We start from the raw sequence: 21,035 nt of genomic DNA on the forward strand, positions 1-21,035 counted from the left end.
TGAGAGGGCTCAATCGAATCGATCCGTCAACTGAGCGTACCAAGCATCCTAAGCAGTCCAATTAACAATTTGAATTGTCGTATACCATTTTTAAAAGAGATGAATTTGATGGCAAAGACAATCACATTCTTGTTTTTCTATAATCAGTGCAGGTGTTTATGCAGAATTTCCTCTTAATTTGTAAGTATTATATTTTCGTAAACCTTCTTTTTCAACCCATCATCAATATCAGAATAGCTACAGTAGGCTGTCAAGTGGCTATCCCTTCCAGCTAGCCAATTCCACCAGAAATCAAAGGCCTCAGGTCTACGGGTCGAGTCTGAAGGTTGTTAACGTTATCATATGATAGATCTTACCTAGTAAGAATCGTTAGACCAAGAATCTATCCAATTCATTGAACCATGCATGCATCTCCTCAATTCAACGCGGCACCATTATGGACCGGTCATATAAAGCTCTCCTTGTTTTTGTTTTAATTTTTGTTATATTATATGTTTAAAAAGATAAATTTGATTATATATATTTTTTGGTTTAAAGCACTTATTTTATCAACATATGGACAATTTACTATTGGCTGCCATTTTTATTAAATTTATATTATTAAAAAAGGAAATTTCAAGTTAATTGTAGATGTCAAGTATGATTTGATCTAATCGGATTATAACAATTAATTATTTATTGGGTTGGTTCTGGATCTATTTTACAGAACTGATTATTAATTGCCTAATTGGTTCGAGAAAAGTCCACCCTCTCCCGACCAGACCCAACCCATTGAAGAGGTCTAGACCTTACGTCCTTACTTATTCACGATGGGCAACGAAGATATAAACAATAAGAACAAGTTGGAGAGGTATCATAATTGTCCGGTTGTCCCATTGGACCTTAAGGCCCATTTCCTGCTAAGGAGTCCTTGTTATGATACCCATTTCCTATAGATGTTGCAGGATTCTCTACGAGGCTCGGACGATTGAGGGGTCCATTAATTTCTTCTCCATTCGATAAGAATCTTCTATTCACATAGGATTGATTCATTCAGGAGAAAACATCACCTGCAATCGTGGTTGCAGAACAATCCAAATACACCACCAACCTTTGAAAAAAAAAAAAAAAAGAAAAAGAAAAAGAAAAATCAGTTGATGTAATGTCTTAAATTTATTGCAAACGCTGGCGTATCAAGGCAAAGAGGAGTGATGTGGGAAAGAAAAGAGTAGCTTATATTATAAAGGTCTCTATGCTCCAGAACCCAATAGATTTAAGGAGAAAAGCTTCTGTTTTTATGCATAACCACGCTCCTTTAGCACATTAATAAAGAAGCATCGTAATGGGGTCCGTTTGGAGCCCTTTTTCTCGTACAAGCTTCTTTATAGGAATATATCTTGCATTGTGGTGGGCTTCCTTTATCAATTTAGGGTGAAATTCCCTTATTTTATTACTCAAGAGTACACTTCCAGTTCCATGTATGGGAGATGGAAAAAGAGGCAGGTCTATCCTAATCCAATCCCTCTTTTTACTGAAAGTTGTTTGCACAAAGTTGTAATGCATATTGCTTTTGTGGTCACGTGTAGGTTGTTTAACAGCTTAGGCTTTATTTCAGGCCCGCCAGTTTAGCAGGGGGTTAAATAAGCCCATTTTTGGGCTCAAAAGACGTAATTACTAATTACCCATGGGCCAACCGTGTCTATTAACCCCCTGTGGATGAGACCTGAGAACTGAGACTGAAAAGGAGGGAGGGCTCCACAAGGCCAATAGTAACGTAATCGTTGGACGATGATGCTTTAATTTACTCTCTCACCTAACTTCCTTTTAGTTATCTTCAGTCTTTTGGCTAATAAAAGTTATCGTCCCATATCAAACAAATGTAGACTTCCCGCACATGCTAGAAGGAATCAAATCACATGTACGATCTAAGCTTCCAAAGGATGGATAAATGCAGCTTATTATATTCTTTATGACAAATGTTAAAAGGGATGATCTGATACCCCAATGGTTGTTTGCCATTATCACTGTAAAGGTCCATTTCATCTTAAATATGTTTTATTTGTAGAGAGGGTGTGCTCATCCTCCACTTTTAAGGGTTGTACCTTTAGACTCCATTTATTTGCAATTTGCAGTTCAAATGGAACTAGTGCAATTATATGATACATGACAGTGCAAATTCTGGTTTGTTTTGCTTTGCGTTTTAGTTTGCTTTATTTGTTTGAGAATAGCAAAACGGAAAGCAAAATCATCTGGTCCCCATTTTTATGGGAGAGAATGAAAGTGGGATGAACTAAAAGAATTGGCTAAGGAAAAAAGGCTCTTTTAAACGTTAGATGGGTACAGCCATGTTTAAAAGGGTCTTAAGCTTCAACTTAAAGAGTGGTACAACTAGCTTGCTGATAATATGGAGGCTGCTTGGGATGAAACCCCACCTTTAGCAAACTGGATTTTCTACTCAATTTTTTTACCCACTCTCTTCCCGCCGTGAATTGCAGGCTGTAAGTCATGGCAGATAAAGAGAGTGGATAGGAAAAAGTGAATAGAAAATCTGGGTTCCACCTTTATCCGAAAATTTTTGGCTCTCAACACAGGATGCTTATACTATCCATAGAGTCTTAATCAGCTCTTCACATAGTGCTCCTAACACCAACCTCACAAAGATGTTTTCAATACAAGGTGGGATGGGCTGTGAGGTCGGCATGAACAGACTATCAAACATGGATAGTCGTTTTTTTTTTTGCTTCATCAGGGTTGTATATAGTGTGGGTTGCAAATGATATTTGTCCAATTTTGAATTTGAATTTAATTTGATTGATCAAATATTGATCCACCATGATTCAAAGTATCAATACGCTCGATATTGATGTTTTCAGTATCAAGCTATTAAAATAATGATACTTGATGTTGTGCAATTTGGATGCTCCTAACTGTAAGGCAGCTCGGACGTTTATTGTCAAGTAGATCGCTCGAACTACAAAGAAGATGGGGATTAGAGAACATGAGGTGGCTAATCCAACGAGGTCGCTCCGATGCTTAAGTCAGTAACTATAATATGTGAGCTGAGAGCTTAAAAATGAGAGAGCTAGAATGCACTTAATCGTGCGTACCTGGGCCTTGGGGGTCGATGCCTTTATATAGTCGAGCTACTGTGGGTCTCACGAAACAGCTTCGGGATCCTCGACCTGCGTAGTTGGGACTTGTTCTACTTTAGAAGGAGAGTAACGTATCAGTTAATGAAGTTTATCATTACCTTCCGATTTGGGTGGGGAAAGGATAAGGCCTTCTGTTACGTGGCGTGATCCTGGGAGGTTCGGAGTCCGCTGAGAAGCTTTTAGGGTCGATTATGTGTCAGTTCGGTATTTGGGTGTCGAAGTGGCTTTGGTACCGAGGTGCCCGAACACCCGAGCTATCGAACTATTGACGAGGCTCTCCTTGTTGAGTTGTCGTCTTGCTGGCAGGTCGTATCCACACGTCCTTCACTTACTAGGTCGGTCCAAATCACCCCTCATCAATTGCCCTCACTCCTCGTGTTAGGGGTCCTGACCCGGTTCGAGGAGTTCATGATGAGCTTAGGTGGATTTGGCATGGTGTCTAGATGGTACGGAGGATGGTTCTTCGGTTGGACCTGTATGACTGCTTGGCTCAACCAGGAAATGACCCAGATCGCGTACCGGGTATGCGCGGATGCCAAAATGCATGCTCGGCCGATTTCAACCTCGAGTGGTGTGCAATCGGTTTTCATAGGAGCCGTTGGATCATGTAGATCTTGGTCGTTGAACCTCGGTTACGGTGGCTATAAACAGGGGCGAAGGGCCCATTTTTCTCACCACAAATCGTGTGATTGAGTTTTTTGAAATCATGTTCAAGTCTCCCAGCTTGGTGTCAACTATCCCTGTGTCCGAGGTCATCCCGCTTTCTTCGGTCTTCTTGGTGAGTTCGCCTCTCCTTGTTTCCAATTTCTATTGTCCTATTCCTTTAGCTCGGCATGCCTAGTGTTAGTTTAGATAGTTTTTTTTAATGAAAGTGGCGAGTCTGCTAGGGCTGAGGTGGGCACCTCGGCGTAGGTTGCAGAGTCCCGCCTTGCCAAGGTGGGCACCTCAGCATAGGATGTGGACTCCAACCTATTCAAAGCGGACTCACCTCGGCAAGACGTGAGGCCTTTGGTAAGTCAACCTCCACTTCGTGTTGGGGTTGGGCATCGGACAGCTTTGGCCCATCTATGATGACTACTGACATGCTTCTATCGTTGGTAGCTCGGTACAAACTGCCCGATAGCCTTGTGTATAGAATTCCCTTAGGTAATTTTCCTTAGGATCACGATCATGACGAGATCATGGTCTTCGAGGAGCAGCTCGTAGCTGGGCTGCGTTTTCCACTTCACCCTTTCATAGTCGAGGTTGCCAAATTCTTTGACGTCACCATAGACCGGTTCCATCCCAACTCGATCCGCAATATTGTAGGTACCATCTCCCTTTTCCACGACTATAACCAGCCTTTGGACCTCGACACATTTTCTTCGATCTTGTCCGTAAAAAAGAATTCAGCCTCTATTCTCCCGAGCATAGGTGAAGTTATTACATGTCTCCCCGTCTTGGGTACAAACTCTTGCACAACCTTATGAACAAAGTCTCGACCTGGAAGAGGCGCTACTTCATAGTTCATGACACTGCAGGGTGGCCATTTTCAACTCAGTGAAGGCCTGTCATTCAGGATCCCGGTGTCAGGTTGGACGAACAGACATGAGAAGAAGTCCGATCTTGGACAAAGCTTGAGCTGAAGTTTGAAAACTTCGTGACCGAAGAGAAGCTCATACAAGTTGGGCTGAGTCCTCCTGGTAGGTCACCATCATGATTGTTGTACTTATTTCTTCTTTTTGGTTTATCTTGATCTTGTGATTTACCATGTTAGTTACCTTTTGTAGTAACCATGGCTGATATTCCTATTGTCGAGCTCTTCAAAAGTTTGAAGAAGGAAAAAAGAGAAGGGCCCCCCAAAAGGCTCATCCTCATGAGGCTCGTCCGCTATAACCAGCAGAAACCTTACCAACCAGCTGGTTGGCACCTTGCAAGGATGATACTTTATGTTATTTAAGTTTTAACCATTTACCATCTTGGACCATTGTTGCAGACCTAATATTTTGCACATTAAACTTTGAAGATTGTATTTTTTCATGCAAGTATTTTATAATTTATTCATGAAATACAATATCAAATTCATTTTATTAGTAATATAATATTTTCATATTCTTAGTTTTAATTTATTTATATTATTCAATATCCAATTGCAATTCGAATTTGATTTAAAATAATCGAATTCGTTTGAAGTCCTACCAGGGTGTATAGCTCCAGAAATAACAAGAAGACAGGAAAGGATCTTTAATTTCATGACAACATGTGATGTTTTCCACTTGCCAATGGTAGCGTGCAAATTTTGCATCAACCACCAATATGTGAAAATGCATATTTTACACTATTTAACAATGCAAAAATTGCATATGATTTAGATTTGCAATGACAATAGACAGAAATAAACTTTTCTTTCTATATTCCATGCATATGGATCCAAATACAATAAAATGATACCAAACAGACTGGAATGGAAAAACAAGATTCATGTAGTCGACATCATATAAATGGGATTAGATGATCGATGATGCATACAAATGACTATATATAGAACATACAGTTCACTTTTTCTCCTCTTTTTGATCCACTAAAAAGCTCCCAAATTTTGGACTCGCGTAGCAATGGGTACCCCGGCCCAGGAATCTCTGTCTGGGTACCCGGCCAGTCCATATCCTCTGCCATAAAGGTCTAAGTTGAGGCTGGGCTGGGCTATACATATCAGCGAGTCCGATTAGGCCCAGCCTGTCCGGATTGGAGGATGGTGATTGTGATATCCATTGTACGGTGGTTGGACAGGGATCTGCTATCAACATAACACTTCCAAGAGTGCCCTAACACGCCACTGTAGTTATATATTGGAAACTTCTCTCTTATCATGGCAATAGTCAGTTGGGACATGTTGGGAATGTATTGTTGATAGCAGATCCGAACTCAGGGTAGTTATAACCCTCCGTGGGGTGTTATGGTTCTACTCAGAGACTTGGTCCAATAGGCTAAGTTTGGAAGAAGTGTAAATTTATAGAATACAAAACCTTATATTTTATATTATTTTATATATATTTATATTATATATATATATTTGTATTGTATGAATTATAAAGGATTGAAGGGAAGCATATCTCCATTGAATTCACATTTGTGCCCCATAAGCGATATTGGCTTATATTTACACCGTTTGCACAGCTTTTTACACTGTGCATTGGTAATATCTCCTAACTTGTATCTTATTTTTCACAGGCAAATATTTTCAATACAAGGCTGCAAGGGACTGTAAGAACAGTCGGTCTTACGAGCACTGTTTCCCATAAATGTCCCACATGTACGTGTACATATACATTGTCATTGGGAGATGTTTCTCATACATAGTTGGAATGTGCTACGGGGTGCCTGTGGGATGCCAAATGTGATCTTCCATTGGTTGTTTAGGACGAAACCGGATTAGACGAGTGGTTGTGGGGCATTGGATGACGTGGGGCAGTTAAACCGGACTCCAAACGTCGTAGTTGAAAAATCGTTGTCAAACAAACGAAGACCTGGATCGGGTGTCACCGACTCGCTACTCGCTAGCACCAAGAGAGGCAAAAAATGAGTTGTCCTCGATCACCGAACTCGGGAAACTGACTGGGTTAGTGAGTTGAGATTCGAGACTCGCTAGAAAGCAAAGTTGCAGGGCGTCTCTTACTCGATTCATCGAGGATGTCTTAGTGCTTATTCACAGCATTAGAATGAGAATAAATGGGCTTATCCAAAGGGCAAAGGTGGTGCTAACCACCCAATCCTGCACCATAGCATCATCGGCAGCTCAAACTCAAATATTCTCTTGCTCCTCCTCCTCCTCCTCTCGTTCCGTTATCCTGCGCCCACCTTCCGACGCTCGCAGCATCTTCATCTCAATGACCAAAGACTCTGAACTCGATGCCATAAGTCAGCAAAAGCGAAAACTCCGATCCGAAATACGCAAGCTTCTCAAGGGCATGAATCCTGCTCAGAGATCCCAAGAAGGTCTTCACTTCAGTTATCTATTTATTTGTACATATTTGATCATTTGCAAACTCAAAAGCCAGAACAGATGCTTGTGCAAACGAAATGGTTCTCTTGTAAGGAATTTATCTATAAGCCTTTAATATATGGCAGGCCTGTCTTTATTTGTTTACTCATACACGCTTGATTTATCTTTATCTTTGATTAATTCGGAACTCAAAAAGAAAAAAAAAAGGATGTTTATGCAATCTTTGCTGATCTCTTACGGCCGTACAGTTAAAAACACCTGGCTATGATGAATTTAGTATAAAGCTTTAAGAGATTGATTCCGATTTACAAGTGAATAAGTAAGCTTGAATTAGTGATTGGTGCTCTGTACATGTTGTGCTGTTTAGAACATATCCAAACATCGGAATGCAACCGTAAGTTGTTAACTCATTGGGTTTATATTTTTGAGTAAATTATTAATATAATTAGTTTGATACAAAATGAAGTATTAAGCATCATGTCAAATGTGCTTACTTTAGGCTGTGTTTGGTAGTGCAGATGATTTTAGTGTAAATTATGATTTATTTTTGTTTCAAAATGTACCTTATTTTGTTCAATTGCAGTACAAATGAAGTAAAATAAGACCTGAAGCAGAACAAAGTAAAATTTAAAACAAAATTAAACCAGTGTTTGCATTCTTGCACTCCCATGCATTTGTACTAATGCAAATAAAGTTGCACTGCAACCAAACACAGCCTTAAGACATTTTGATCGTTTTGTTGCACACCAGAAAGTTTATGACCTGAAGGATTGATCACATGTCAACACAGTTGACTACACTTAGAAACCTCATTTATAATGGATTTTTGGAACCAGTAAAGATCTTCTAGGGAGCTTTCCGCTCGGAAATAAACTTCCTTCCAACAAACAAAATAATTTAAAAAGGTCAAAACTGTATCAGGTCTGCTAATCTGTTATGTTATACCTCTAGACATCCAAGAACTAATCCGATAACTGTGGCTGGCATATCCAAATTACAATTTTATGAAAGATTGGAGAAATGATTTTCAGCTAACTGATTTTCTCATCAAATCATTACAAATTTCCAAAATAATATTAGATTATAAGCAGTGCAGCTAACGACACAATGCACATGTTTAGGAGATGAAAGTTATCTTTCATTAGACAATGGAAGGTGATTGATGGTAAAGGCATGATTTAGGAAAACAGGTTAGGAGATGTATGCTGTAAATTAGATTGGGATCCAGGGTTCCAAAGTTGAGAAGAGGGTTTTTGGAGTATCTCATCGAGTTGTATAAAGAAGTGCTTGGCTGATATGAATGGTAATATCTAAAGAGAACTGATATTTACTAAATCCTGGTGGAGAGTTCTGCACCCTTCCAATATCTGCAGTTGAAAGGGGAAGTGGATAGAGGTGTTTTTTCCAATTTGTCATTGTGGACAATATTGCTTGAGATGAGAAGGGTGTTAGGGGCTGGTCATTCTCTTTGATGTTATTGCTTCAGAACTCATTTGGAAGCCTACTGGAGGGGCAATGTTCCTTGATTACTTTTCACAGTATTTGGCACTAAGAAAAGGTGGGGGAGATTAGGAAAGAGATAACAGATTCTTAAAGGACCAGATATATTTGTTATGTTTTTTTAATAAATTTTATAAGATTATTTCTGTAATTGTTTTTATTTATATTTTTTTCCATGTTGAAAATGTTATCACATGACTAAAGAGTAATGTTGTAGGATTTGGCTCATAATTGTTTAACTGATATTGTAGAGTTTTGCTATGTTCTTGTAGCTTTTATTGTTTTGAGGTTGTATTTTGTGATACTTTTTTTTGGTAATGTAGTCAAAGTTCACTCTTGATCCAGAGAATTATCAATAATCTAGAAATTTACTTGAGGTTTAACCCAATATGTTATATGGTTGAACCGTTGAAGCATATTTATCTTGTAAATACAAGGAAAAATTACTTTTGAATTGCACTCTGTTTTTCAATTCATTCAGGCAATCTTTCTATTTTTTTTGTTCATTTCTAAGTTCTGTTTCCTTACTAGAAATACTGCTTACTCTAATTCATCTGTTTTTCAATTCATTCAGGCAATCTTTCTATATTTTTTGTTCATTTCTAAGTTCTGTTTCCTTACTAGAAATACTGCTTACTCTAATTCATTTTTCTGTAACATTTATCTTTCTTTCAGATATTGCAATTCAGAACATTATTTTGGAATCTCTGTGGTTCAAGTCCAGTGAAAGGTTATGTGCTTATATAAATTGTGATGCCTTACGGGAAGTTGATACATCAAAAATTTTGTCGAGTGTTTTATGTAATCCGGCTGAAGGTGCATATTCTATTCCAATTTGACTATTAGCATGCATGATTAATTTTTATTTTTTAAAGTAGAATGTTGGCAATTTATGCTACTATTTTGAGTGTTCAGTCAAAGGATTAATAGTTGGATGTATTTGTCTGCCTGTGTGTGTTCTGGTTTCGTCCTTCCTCATTTTATCTTTGTGTTCTGTTTTTAACAGAATTATTTAACTCTTGCTTATGAAAATATGAAATATCTGATTGAGATTCCTTTCAGATACTTAATGGATGATTTACGGATGGCATATTAGTAATTATTAGTACAGCTTCAATGCTTCAGGATGTAGGACAAGAACCACTCTCTTGGTTCTATGATGGATGGCATCAGTAGTTAGTACAGCTTCAGTGCTTCAGGATGTAGGGCAAGAACCACTCATCTCTTGGTTCTATGAAGCGTACCAATTATGATCAGGAGAATTATACCGAATCACCCCTCCCACCCAAAAAAAAAAACGGAAAATGATAGACCAAATAACAAGAGAATGTGTATGTTTTTGCCTAGGGAATCTTCCAAGCAAAATTTCACTATGAACTTCCTGCATTTAACACGTGCAGCTAACCAGTTTAGATTATCATTAGTGCTTTAACGGGCATACCTAGGCTCATAGGCTTATTGCTATATTTTGATGAATTATCCTTTAATTTGATGTTGAATAGGTAATGTTGTTTTTACTATATGGTAGGTTGTGCAGCTAACCAGGCTACAACCCTCATGTTAATAAGATGATACTCTGACCAACTAAGCTGATAGAGCTTTTTGAAAAAAATTGTTTCTTTTATGATTTAGATTTGCATATTCTTGTATATTAAGTTTTTCTCTTGATTTTTTCTTCCACAAAGGTGGTACTCACTTTGTTCAGGCATGCCTCACCTTGCCCCTTGCACCTTAGGCTCTAGGAACCCTTTGTACTTTAGTTGTGCTCCTAAAACACTGGATTGTCCTGATATGCTATCCATTGCATGCGTGCATTTGTTATTTCTTTTCTAAAGGTTCTTACAATTTGTTTTCAAATTAAGACGGCCAGGTACAGACAAGGAAAAAGCTTTATGTTCCACGGGTGGAGGATAGGAGTAGTCATATGCGAATGCTCAATATTTCAAGTCTTAATGATCTAATTCCAAACTCAGTGAACATTTTGGAACCAGCTGCAGACAATGGGATTGGAAATCAACGTGAGGATGGTACTTTTTCCTTTCCTTTTTAATTCGAGCATTGTAGTTCATAGTTGATACTTAAGACTGTCTGAAATAATTTTCTGCAATGTAAAATGTTTATGTACAATAACATTTTAATGCTTTATTTATGCATGTTTCATGAGAGATCTCTAATACCATGGGCACTATCATTTTTCTCTCAGGAATATTTTTTAACCAGTAATTTGGCATTTCATTTGTCTGAATTTTTACTTAATTCTTGCCTGGAACTTGATATAAATGTGAACATAAATGAAGAAGGAGAAGGAAAGAGGTCACGATATTGATTATCTTCTCATTAACATAAACAAAAAAGGGATGAGCTAACTGTAAACTTCTTATTATCTGGTTTAATCACCTTTTTGTGTACTAAAATAGTTTTTACTAGTATGCTTTTAGATGTCATAATTGGGACAGGGCTTAGTTGTGTTGAATTGATGCTTTGAAATGTCATAGAAATAAAACTGAAAATGGAAGACATTGAATTTCTCTTGCACATAATAAAAGCAAAGCTGGCTCTTTAATCTGCTGGTAAACATGAAACTAACAAGACCGGTTGAATTGGGCCAGGGTATTGTATTGAGTTACTCTTGCACATCATAAAAGCGCAGTTGGTTCTCTAGTCTGCTGGTAAACATGAAACTAACATGACTAGTTGAACTGAGCCATGGTATTGCACTTCTTTGAGGCGATAACACATATATTGGGTTAATTGAATTGCTATTTTTTTTTATCACCACCATTTATAAGTGTTTTAGTTTTCTTCTTTCAAGATGTTACTTGTTTTACTTTTGCCCTTTACAAATATTGAAATAACTTTTGAATTGCATATTACTGATCATTGTTGCCTATGCTTCCCCTTTCAGTGACATGTAATTGGTGCATTGGGTTCTCTGCATTTCTCTTGAGGGCTTTGTAATAAATTAATTTGTAAAGCTAAAGGCTGGGGGAGGGGGGAGGGGTGAATTGAAGGTCCTAGTCTTCAATTTGTAATCATTTTGATATATGTGTGTGGTTAAAGTTTAGGAATCTATATGGATTTTGGTAAGGTGGATTAGCTCAGATCTTGGAGTTACCTACCCACTTGGAGCTAATTTGGAATTAGTTAGAATTTTGGGAACCAGTTATTGAAACAGGGGTAAGACTGGCTGGCTTGGAACAGGCAGGGGTTGGCCTGGGCCAAGCCCCTAAATGTAGCCTGACAAAGTAGAATGTGTCTGTGTTTGTCATAATTCACCAAATTTGTGCTGATGATCAAATTCCTGTAACGGATAAACATAAATCAAGCACAACAAGAAAGCACTAGTTAAAAGTAATTTGTCCAGTTATTGCATCTACAAGGTGTATGATGTAAATTTAAAGTTTAATATGTTTTACCCAGATTAGATTCTTAAATTGCAACGATCTTTTATTCCATAGTTTCTTGGCCATCTTGGAAGAGCTCTTGCTTCTGAACCTGCTCTGTTTTTGCTACCAGACCGTTGCAATAATAATTCCACCTTGACTTACTGATCAAAAAAAGAATTCACCTAGACTTTCCATTACTCTAACTATCACATAATGTTTTCAACCTTTTGGTGCTTTCTGATACATGGGTACTTGGTTTCTAAGGAGACATTTTTGAATATGATGCCTTTCTATTCCTTTAAGTATTAGTAAAAAAGATAGGCCTATCAAAATATTTTTCCATGTTTCTGATCTATAAATACGCATTTGAATTGTTTTAAAAGTCGCGCCTCAGGCGCGCCTAGGCGCATGACTAATAAGATAGGCCTATCAAAATATTTTTCCATGTTTCTGATCTATAAATACGCATTTGAATTGTGTTTTAAAAGTCGCGCCTAGGCGCAGAGGCGAGGCGGATGGCCTGCGCTAAGGCGCATGCACCTCAGGAAGGCACTCGCCTTAGGCCAGGCGCCAGGCAGCCCAGGCGAGCGCCTTATCAAGGTTTTCAAAAATTGGACTGATTGTATATTTTTATTTAATAGATAATTGTTAGCATCTATAAAAAGTGTTTTTCTTTTGTTTTTTTACACCTATTGCATATTATATAGTAAAAATAATAGAAAATAGAGGGGGGAAAGTATAAAAATCTTCCTAAAACAAGAAAAAAAGAGGGAGACGAACAGTTTTCTTCGAAAGGCTGGAAGAGGAAGGAAGAACAGCAGCATGTTGCCATATTCAATTGTTTTGGATTGTGAAACAGGGGCTCTGCCCTAGTCTTCTTCTTCTTCTTCTTCCAGTTCGTTTCTGTTTTTATTTTCCTCTGGTTTGCACCGAAAACAGGGGCTCCGCCCCTTCTTCTTTTTCACTGTGTTAGCACCAAAAACAGGGGCTCCGCCCCTTCTTCTTCTTCACTGTGTTTGTACCAAAAAACAGGGGCTCCGCCCCTTCTTTTTTTTCACTGTGTTTGCACCAAAAACAGGGCTCCGCCGCTCCTCCTCCTTCCTTATTGTTCATTGTTTTTTTTTTCCATCACTGTTTTAAACCGAAAAGAGGGGCTCCGCCCCTTCATTTTCTTCGCTGTGTTTGCACCAAAAACAGGGGCTATGCCCCTTCATCTTCTTCACCGTGTTTGCAGTTTTGCACGAAAAACAGGGCATATTTTTGCAATCATTATGAGCAACAAATATGCCCTAATATTTTGGAACTAAAATACTAAAATTATGAATTTCTTTATCAGTAACACTGAATTTTTCTAAAAGAGAATAAACAGCAGACAGCCTTTTCATAGAACTTTTTATCAGTATTATTCATCAAAAGCAGCACAGTTGGAGTATTTGATTTCCTATTTCACAAAGCGCTGTGGGCTTCACAAGAACTTGGTTTTTCTTTTAAATAACTTGTTAATGACAGTGTTGACTCTTCCAGCTCTTTTTTGTTTGGTTTGGGGAGGGGGGGGGGGGTTGTGAAGGAGGACCAATCAGAGTTGGTTTGGGCATCGACCATAATGCTGGTTCATCTTCAGCTATATCATTCTGTTCTTTTTTGCTTGTTTAAACCTATTTCCATCAGCACTATTGATAAAAAGCACCAATGAACTTTATAACATACTAAGTTAGTTACTAACAGTCTAGCTTAGTATGTTAGACTGTTAGTAACTAACTTAGTATGTTATTTTAATTATTTAATTGTTTAGAACTTTATAGTTTATACTTTAGAGTTTAGGCTTTAGAATAGAAATTAGAACTTTAGATTGCATTGTCATACTCGTATCTTAACTCTTAACTCTTGGAAATTTAGATTGTATTGTTTTTGCATTTTTTCTGATTTTTTTTTAAATTTTTATGTATTTTTTCAATTTTTTACATTTCCAGAAAATTTTGTGTGCCTTTTTGAAAAAGCAGGCACCTCGCATTGCGCCTTGCGCCTCGGGCGCAAATTGGCCCCTGCACCTTGCGCTTTTAAAACACTTTGTTTATTGTCACTTAAAACTTTTCTATCTCCTCTAGAACTCTTTAGACTACTTTGCTTCTGCATCTCTTTTTGCCCAATACAAGGTAGGTTTCTTAGAAAAGATGGTGCTTTGTTTCACTACTACCTTCTTCTATATGCTTCTTGGTGCTATCATGTTAGCAAGGCTATCAGAGTTGGTCACCAGTATGTATCTAAGTGATTTTTTGCCATACAGTTATGCAGGCAAGCAATCCAGTTGATTTGTTTCTTCTACCTGGTAAATTCTTGCTTCTTATTTTATTGATAATCTACAGAATTATGTTTGTTTTCACATCATAAGTATAATTTGATTCTAATAAAAAAGAAATTAGAGAGAACTGTGTTGACTATTTCTTTTCTTGCCAGGCTATGCATTTGATAGATCTGGAAGACGGTTGGGACGTGGTGGAGGGTAAATTCTTGCACCTGAGCTTATAGTTTTGCTGCTCTAGTTTGTACTCACTAAGCCAGAAGGCAATTTGGTAGGCAGATCAAGATGAGTTGACCATAATATTTGTTAAGCTTGCTTCGTCTTATTCCCAATGAGCTATTTGGCTTTGTGGTCTATATGTACCTTTCATAAGCATTATGATCATCACTACTATCATCAAGGCATTATCCCAATTATTTGGAACCATCAACATGAATCTTATTCACCACTTAAAAAAATAAATAAATAAAAAGAAAAACAACATGAATCTTATTTCAACTGTTAATTCACCTGATTATTAAGAAGGTTCATTACCCAATGTTGGTCTCAGATATCTGGTGTCTTTGGAGGGGTGGACTGGATTACAGACCTAACCTTGGGCATTTTTTTGGCACAAAGTGGCTCCTTTCTGACTTGAACCCGTGTTTCATGCTTGTCAGCCTAAGATTTTATCATTACACCAAACAATGCCCCCCAACAAATACCTGTTTTCCCAATTTGTTCTCTTTCGCCAACTATACCTGATTATCAATTTCTGAAAATGTGTGCTTCCTGCCTTTGAATTATATGTGGCACTTCATGTGCTGGTGTTTGAGCATTACTACAACATAGGATCATCACAAGAATGCTTCCAATTTTCTCCTAATTTTAACCCATCTTTCAATAAATAGTTTGTGTTTTTCTTTTACATTGTTAACTTGGTTCAATTTTACATGGTTCCTGTTGTTGTACATAACTGCTCAAAAGCTACTATGACATGTTCTTGAAGAGATACCAAGGACTTGCTGCTGAGCGGAAGTGGAAGCAATCGCTCCTAGGTACATAGACCAACTCTATCTATACCCTATAGGGCTTAACATAAATAACATATTGGGGTATTATTTTGCATTGATATTGATCACAAATGATCTTACTCATACTCAGATACTATCTTCTGGTTTCATGCAGTTGCACTGTCATATTCTCTACAGATCATGGATGAGGGAGTCATCCCTGTCACACCCGATGATATTACTGTGGATGCCCTTGTCTCACCAGATGGTGTGATTCCCATATCTCCAGTAGCTTTGGAGAGGATGTGATTAATGATCCATCAATCAATTTCCTCTGTCATTTTATTTATTTTTCACCTCCCGAGTTCTTTGAGAGTTGGAAATTTGAATCTAAACATGCTTAACTAAGTAGTTGCTTCAATCCTTACAAGTGAATGGGTGAGAAATGTTGTTTATTTGTGGTTCTAGTGGAAGGAAATATGAGTGTAAAATGTAAATTGTGCTATGAACGCAACGTTTTTCTTTAAATACTACACTGACTGTGTCCGATATTCTCAATTATGGAAATAACATGGATGAATTTGTGCTTATTTTTTATGATTTTCTTCATTTTCCCTTTTACATTTAGCCTTTGGGCGTACTTCAGTTTCAGTTTGCTCCCCACCCCCTCACCCACCCCACCCAAGGGTTTTGCACCCTCTTTAGACTTTAGTAGTGGACCTAGTGGTTAGACTTGGTCTATAAAACTGGACAATCTTCAAGAGGGAGCTTACAATTTGCATATAACTAAACTGCAAGGAAAAGCTTCACTTTAGACTTAATAGATGGCAGGCCGTGTATCGTATCACAAATCACAAGCCACTGTCATAGAGATCACATCTCCGCCTCACAACGCCCCACAGCACATTCCCGCAGTGTATTGGGAATGTCTCCCGATGATATCATCATTGGGACTGGTACTATCATTGGGAGGTGCTCCCAATACACAGTGGGGATGGCTGTGGGGCGGAGATGTGAACTCACTGTCGATGGACCAGGTCCAATCTGATCTGGTATGGGCAGCTGACAGGATATTAGTCCAATCTAATCTGGTCCGTACGAGTCCATTACAGATGTACCAGGTCCAATCCAATGTAATGAATAATATGGATCATTCTTGATTGGTCTAATTCAATGTCTACACTGTCCTAACTGTTCAAATTGGTTTTAATTTAGATCCGGTCCAATCCAAATCTGGTCCATAGACACCATACTCTTATCTTATTTCAATGGAGTGGATATTGGTTCAATCTAATCCTATTCAATATAAACCCATTACAAATGGACCAGGTCCAATCTAATCCAATAAATACTTGGGACTAATATTTATTGGTCCAATTAAATTTGTCTTATTGGTCCGTTCAATCTGTTTAAATTGATTTTGATTTAGATGGGGTATAACTCAAATCTGGTCCCTTGATACCCCAAATTTTGAGCATTACAATGGAACCCAAATTTCTTACTTTCTCTACCCGCTCCCTATCCACAGTATATTGCAGTCACACATCTCATAATAGAAAATGGCGATGTGTGGCTGCAATTCAAGGCGGGTAGTGTGGATAGAGAGTGGCGAGCAGGAAATCCAATTCGATTACAACGGGCAAACAATCCGGTTGAGCTGCCAAACCTACAAGTGTGGGTCTATTTTAGACACTTTGCTGCTTCTCTATGAACATTGTTGGGCGGTTTGTGTTGTCTACCATGTGGCAGAATTCCCTTGATGAAAACTTAACTTGTAGGTAGACCTGGCAAAAAGTTGACCCAACCCGCAAACTCGACTCAATCCAACCCGAAAAAATAGGGTTGGGGTCTCATATTAGCTATCTGAATGTGAGAATGACCAGGCCCGACCCAACCTGGAAAAACTGGGTTGGGTCCTGGGTCAACCTGCTGACCCAACTGTCAAGTCTATTTGGGACTATTTATGCATTGTCAGAAGTTTCCACTCTTTAATTTTTTCTATTTAGTCTTTACTCTTTGAATTGTTAAATGTTCAAGTTTTTTTTATTTTACATTTGGAATTTTAAGGTTAGTTCTTTTAATTTTGGCATTTTCATGTAGTTTTTCTTTATTCTTTTAAATTTCAGTTATCTTTTGGGATGGCCCGAATTGACCCATGGGTCAACCTAATTCGAACATTTAGAGTTAGGATCTAGCATTTGGCAATCCAACCCGAAATTCAACCCAACCCAAAATCAACCTGAAGGGTTTTGACCCAATCCGAACCCGACCCACCCAACCCAATTGCCATGTCTACTTGTAGGGGAGGGAATGTGGAGTGACGTGGCCGATTGGGTGATATGTATAGTAAATCAATTGCCACGTGTATAAAGATGAGGCCCATTGTTCATCAGTCATCAGTGGATGAAGTTCTTTTTTTAGATTTTAAGAGGGGGAAGTTGATTAATGGGGTTGAGATATTCATATTCTTTTTTTATATTTGTGTGAGATTTACAAAAAATTTATCTTCGCTGAATATCACTTAAATCCAAATAAATAACTCCCTCATTGCCCTGGTCTATCCCATCTTGTGGGGAGCGAGAATTTTACTTTATATATATATTATTTATCTCCAAAAATGTAAGAGAGTTTGCCACATGTTATTCCAAATAACAATGCATCAGATAAGCCTATGGTTGACTGATTCATCCAAACATCATCATCATCATCATTCTAATATATATAATTATCATTTAATGGCTCAAATTCAAAGCCATGGTTGTGAACCATTTCTAACATCTCCCACGCGAAACATTAATGAAGTAGCTATTAGCAACGATTTGATCAATCGCATAATTTTGAATGATGGGGAATGACCCTGATAAGAGAAAAACAAAATTGCAGATTATAAGTAGACAACAAAAGATCTGTTTGGATAGATTAGCATCATCACAACGAGTGGCTTTTGGTGGGGAATTCCATAGTTGATGATTCCTATCCATGAATACACGGTACCCAATGCCATATATATATAAATAATATCAGACTGCACATCATCCTTTGAATTTCTGGTCTGGGAAAGAACATTCCTTCCTTGGCGGGCTATGATCACTTCAATTTGAGAGAATTACCTAACCTGGGTTTTAATTACTTGTTCAGCCACTTTTCCTGTGGTTTCGTCTTCTTTAATAGCCCAAGTCACTCTCATAATTAGGTGAGATCTCCTACATTGAAAAAAATTTTGCTCCTTCCTGGAAGTATGTATTTCTGCTTGTTTTGTTGAAAATTTTTAACTACAAAGAGAAGCTTCAAATAAGGAATGCCAAATGCAGTCTTAATGTCAAATGGTTTTGATTGGTAAAAGTCTCAAATGTGAAAGTAAGTGGGTATCATCAACCCTTCTGAATTTTGTGATCGCGCATTGAGAAGAAATTTGTTCATGGGCCAGACTCGAATTTGGTTTTTGCCAAAATTTGAATAGACCCGATCCAATACCTAAACTTAAAACAGTGTAAAGTCAAGCCCCAAATCCAGCCCATTAAGGAGAGATGTTGCTATCTCATGGCCCCAATGTACTGTGGAAAGCAACATGGGGGAGCAAATCCGGTAAGATCTCCCCGTTTCACATCCACCCACTCTTGCATTTAACAGTTTCATCAATCAAAACCGCCCCTTACGAATTTTAATGATATTTTCATTGGTTAGTGTAGGTCTTAGCATAGGAAGTCATTTCCATTGCTGAACTGTTCATTGTTGATTGGGGCTCGCAAGAATAAAAAACTCTTAACTCAATTTTTGCTCCTTTAAAAGAATGAAAACGGTTTTCTTGATGTTGATGTTGATAAGGTTATGCCTCCTTCTGGCTTATCGAAGTAAAATACTTCCCAATAAATTAAAAAGTTAACCCCACAATTTATTTTTGGGATTTTTACGGTTCAGTCCACTTTAGAATTGATCAATTTTTTTTCTAACGTCTTGAAGTAGGGTGAACAATAAAAACCCCAATTTTTTATTTGGGGGGCTGTAAAAACTCCACAAGAATTGGGTGTTAAGGATTTTTAAAAGTCTGCTTCTTTTGTCAAAAGCCAACTAACCCCATTTAGGTGATAAATTCTCTCTCTATGCATATCCACCATTTCTGGAGAGTGAAGAGTGAAGACACCCTCGAAGATCAAAGATCAGGACAACTCTACCAGTCTTGACAAAAGACAACAAACACCATGGCCACCATTATTCTTGCCGTTTCAAGCACTACATGTCCCGTCTACCTGTTTCTCTTCCTTATGGTAGTGGTGTTACTGCCATCACCTAGCCTTTCTGCCGACTCTGATCCTCTGCAAGATTTCTGCGTTGCAGACTTGAACGGAAAGCCATCTCTGAATGGGTTCCCCTGCAAACCTGCATCTGAGGTCAGTTCGGACGACTTCTTCTTTAGTGGCTTCACTGAGGAGGGAGACACAAACAACCGCTTCGGAGTGAACGTGACGGGTGGCAACGTCCTCGCCTTCCCGGCGCTCAACACCCTCGGACTTTCCATGAACCGCGTCGACTTTGCGCCTGGTGGAATCAATCCTCCTCACTCTCATCCGCGCGCAACCGAGGCTGGGGTGGTTATTAAGGGGAAGCTGCTTGTTGGGTTTGTCACTACTGCAAATGTTTTCTACTCCAAGGTCTTGACAGAGGGAGAGATGTTTGTGATTCCCAGAGGGCTCATGCACTTTCAGATCAACGTCGGCGACGGAAAAGCCCTGGCTTTCACAACCTTCAACAGTCAGCTGCCCGGGGCTGTTATCTTCTCCAGCACTCTTTTTGCTACAAGGCCCACCATTCCCAATCAAGTGTTGACTAAGGCATTCCAAGTAGATGATGATATCATCAATACATTAAAATCCAAGCTTAGTTAGTAATTTAATGCTACTCTTGAATAAAGTCAACAATTGTTACCAGTGACTGACTCACTAGGTAAGGTTCGTTGGCTCTGTCTTTCTCCCTCCGATGAGGGGTTATCTTATGACTCAATACCCAACTATTATACACATTTGTTGTTTCTTCTTATGTAATACTGATTAATTTAAATAAAACATGGTTCTTGCTATGTGGAATCAAAATTAAACAGGAGCCATTTATGGTAGGTCCTCGCATAAATGTCTAATGCGTAAAAAAAGAAAAAACCTTGGCCGTAATCTCCATGGTTTTCAAAACCGGGCAGGAAAACTGGGAACCGGTCAGGTGATCGGTTCTGTTTTACCCCAACACCGTTATTTCATCAAAAACCGTTGATTTGATCAGTAAATCATTGATCCGGGCGGTTGAATCATTCAAGGCGTTCAATAATTTGACCATTTTTTATTTTTTTGTCAGAATGGGCCGTTCATTCGGTTCAAACAGTCAGACTGTTCGACCTGGAAACTGAATCCCTGATCGGTTCATTATCCGGTTCGATTTTAAAAACCTTAGTAATCTCAACCATTTTGGATCAGCTTCAGCCTTGTTTCTTTACAAATAAAACGAAATTTGCACCAATATTATTAATGCATTTGAGTGTAAATGGGCTGAGTGTAAATTCTGATATACTTTTGTTTCACGTTTCACTTTATTTGTTTGTCTATGAAGAGTAAAATTGTGTGAATCATGTAATTTCAACCTCCCTAAGGCTGCTTTGTTTTTGGTGTAAACAGGGGCAGAGCTAATAAATTTTCATGAGGGGGAAATTTACATGGAATAGTGGAAATTTAGGGGGAGGGGGGATGGCTCTATAATGTGAAT

The 21,035-nt window shown here is 38.3% G+C and overlaps 1 protein-coding gene and 1 pseudogene across 2 annotated transcripts; both read left to right on the forward strand.

Annotated features, from left to right (window-relative positions):
- The first annotated feature begins 6,462 nt into the window (after positions 1–6,462).
- Positions 6,463–15,880, forward strand: LOC148854080 (5-formyltetrahydrofolate cyclo-ligase, mitochondrial-like). 2 transcript variants are annotated; one of them, XM_088985093.1, is made up of 7 exons: positions 6,463–7,106; positions 9,289–9,429; positions 10,476–10,640; positions 14,284–14,325; positions 14,454–14,499; positions 15,265–15,335; positions 15,466–15,880. In XM_088985093.1, exons 1-7 carry the CDS (start codon positions 6,830–6,832, stop codon positions 15,597–15,599), a joined length of 876 nt encoding a protein of 291 aa, XP_088841219.1. In that variant the 5' UTR covers positions 6,463–6,829; the 3' UTR covers positions 15,600–15,880. The 2 variants fall into 2 exon arrangements, with proteins under 2 accessions (XP_088841219.1, XP_088841220.1); XM_088985094.1 differs by having other exon boundaries at positions 6,640–7,106; positions 10,476–10,631.
- A 3,465-nt stretch (positions 15,881–19,345) lies between these two features.
- LOC148854081 (germin-like protein subfamily T member 2 pseudogene) lies at positions 19,346–20,377 on the forward strand (annotated as a pseudogene).
- Positions 20,378–21,035: the final 658 nt, after the last annotated feature.

Source organism: Nelumbo lutea, chromosome 4, assembly GCF_056320005.1.
Source record: "Nelumbo lutea isolate HS-2025 chromosome 4, American lotus-T2T, whole genome shotgun sequence".
In the NCBI taxonomy this organism is placed as follows: Eukaryota; Viridiplantae; Streptophyta; class Magnoliopsida; order Proteales; family Nelumbonaceae; genus Nelumbo; species Nelumbo lutea.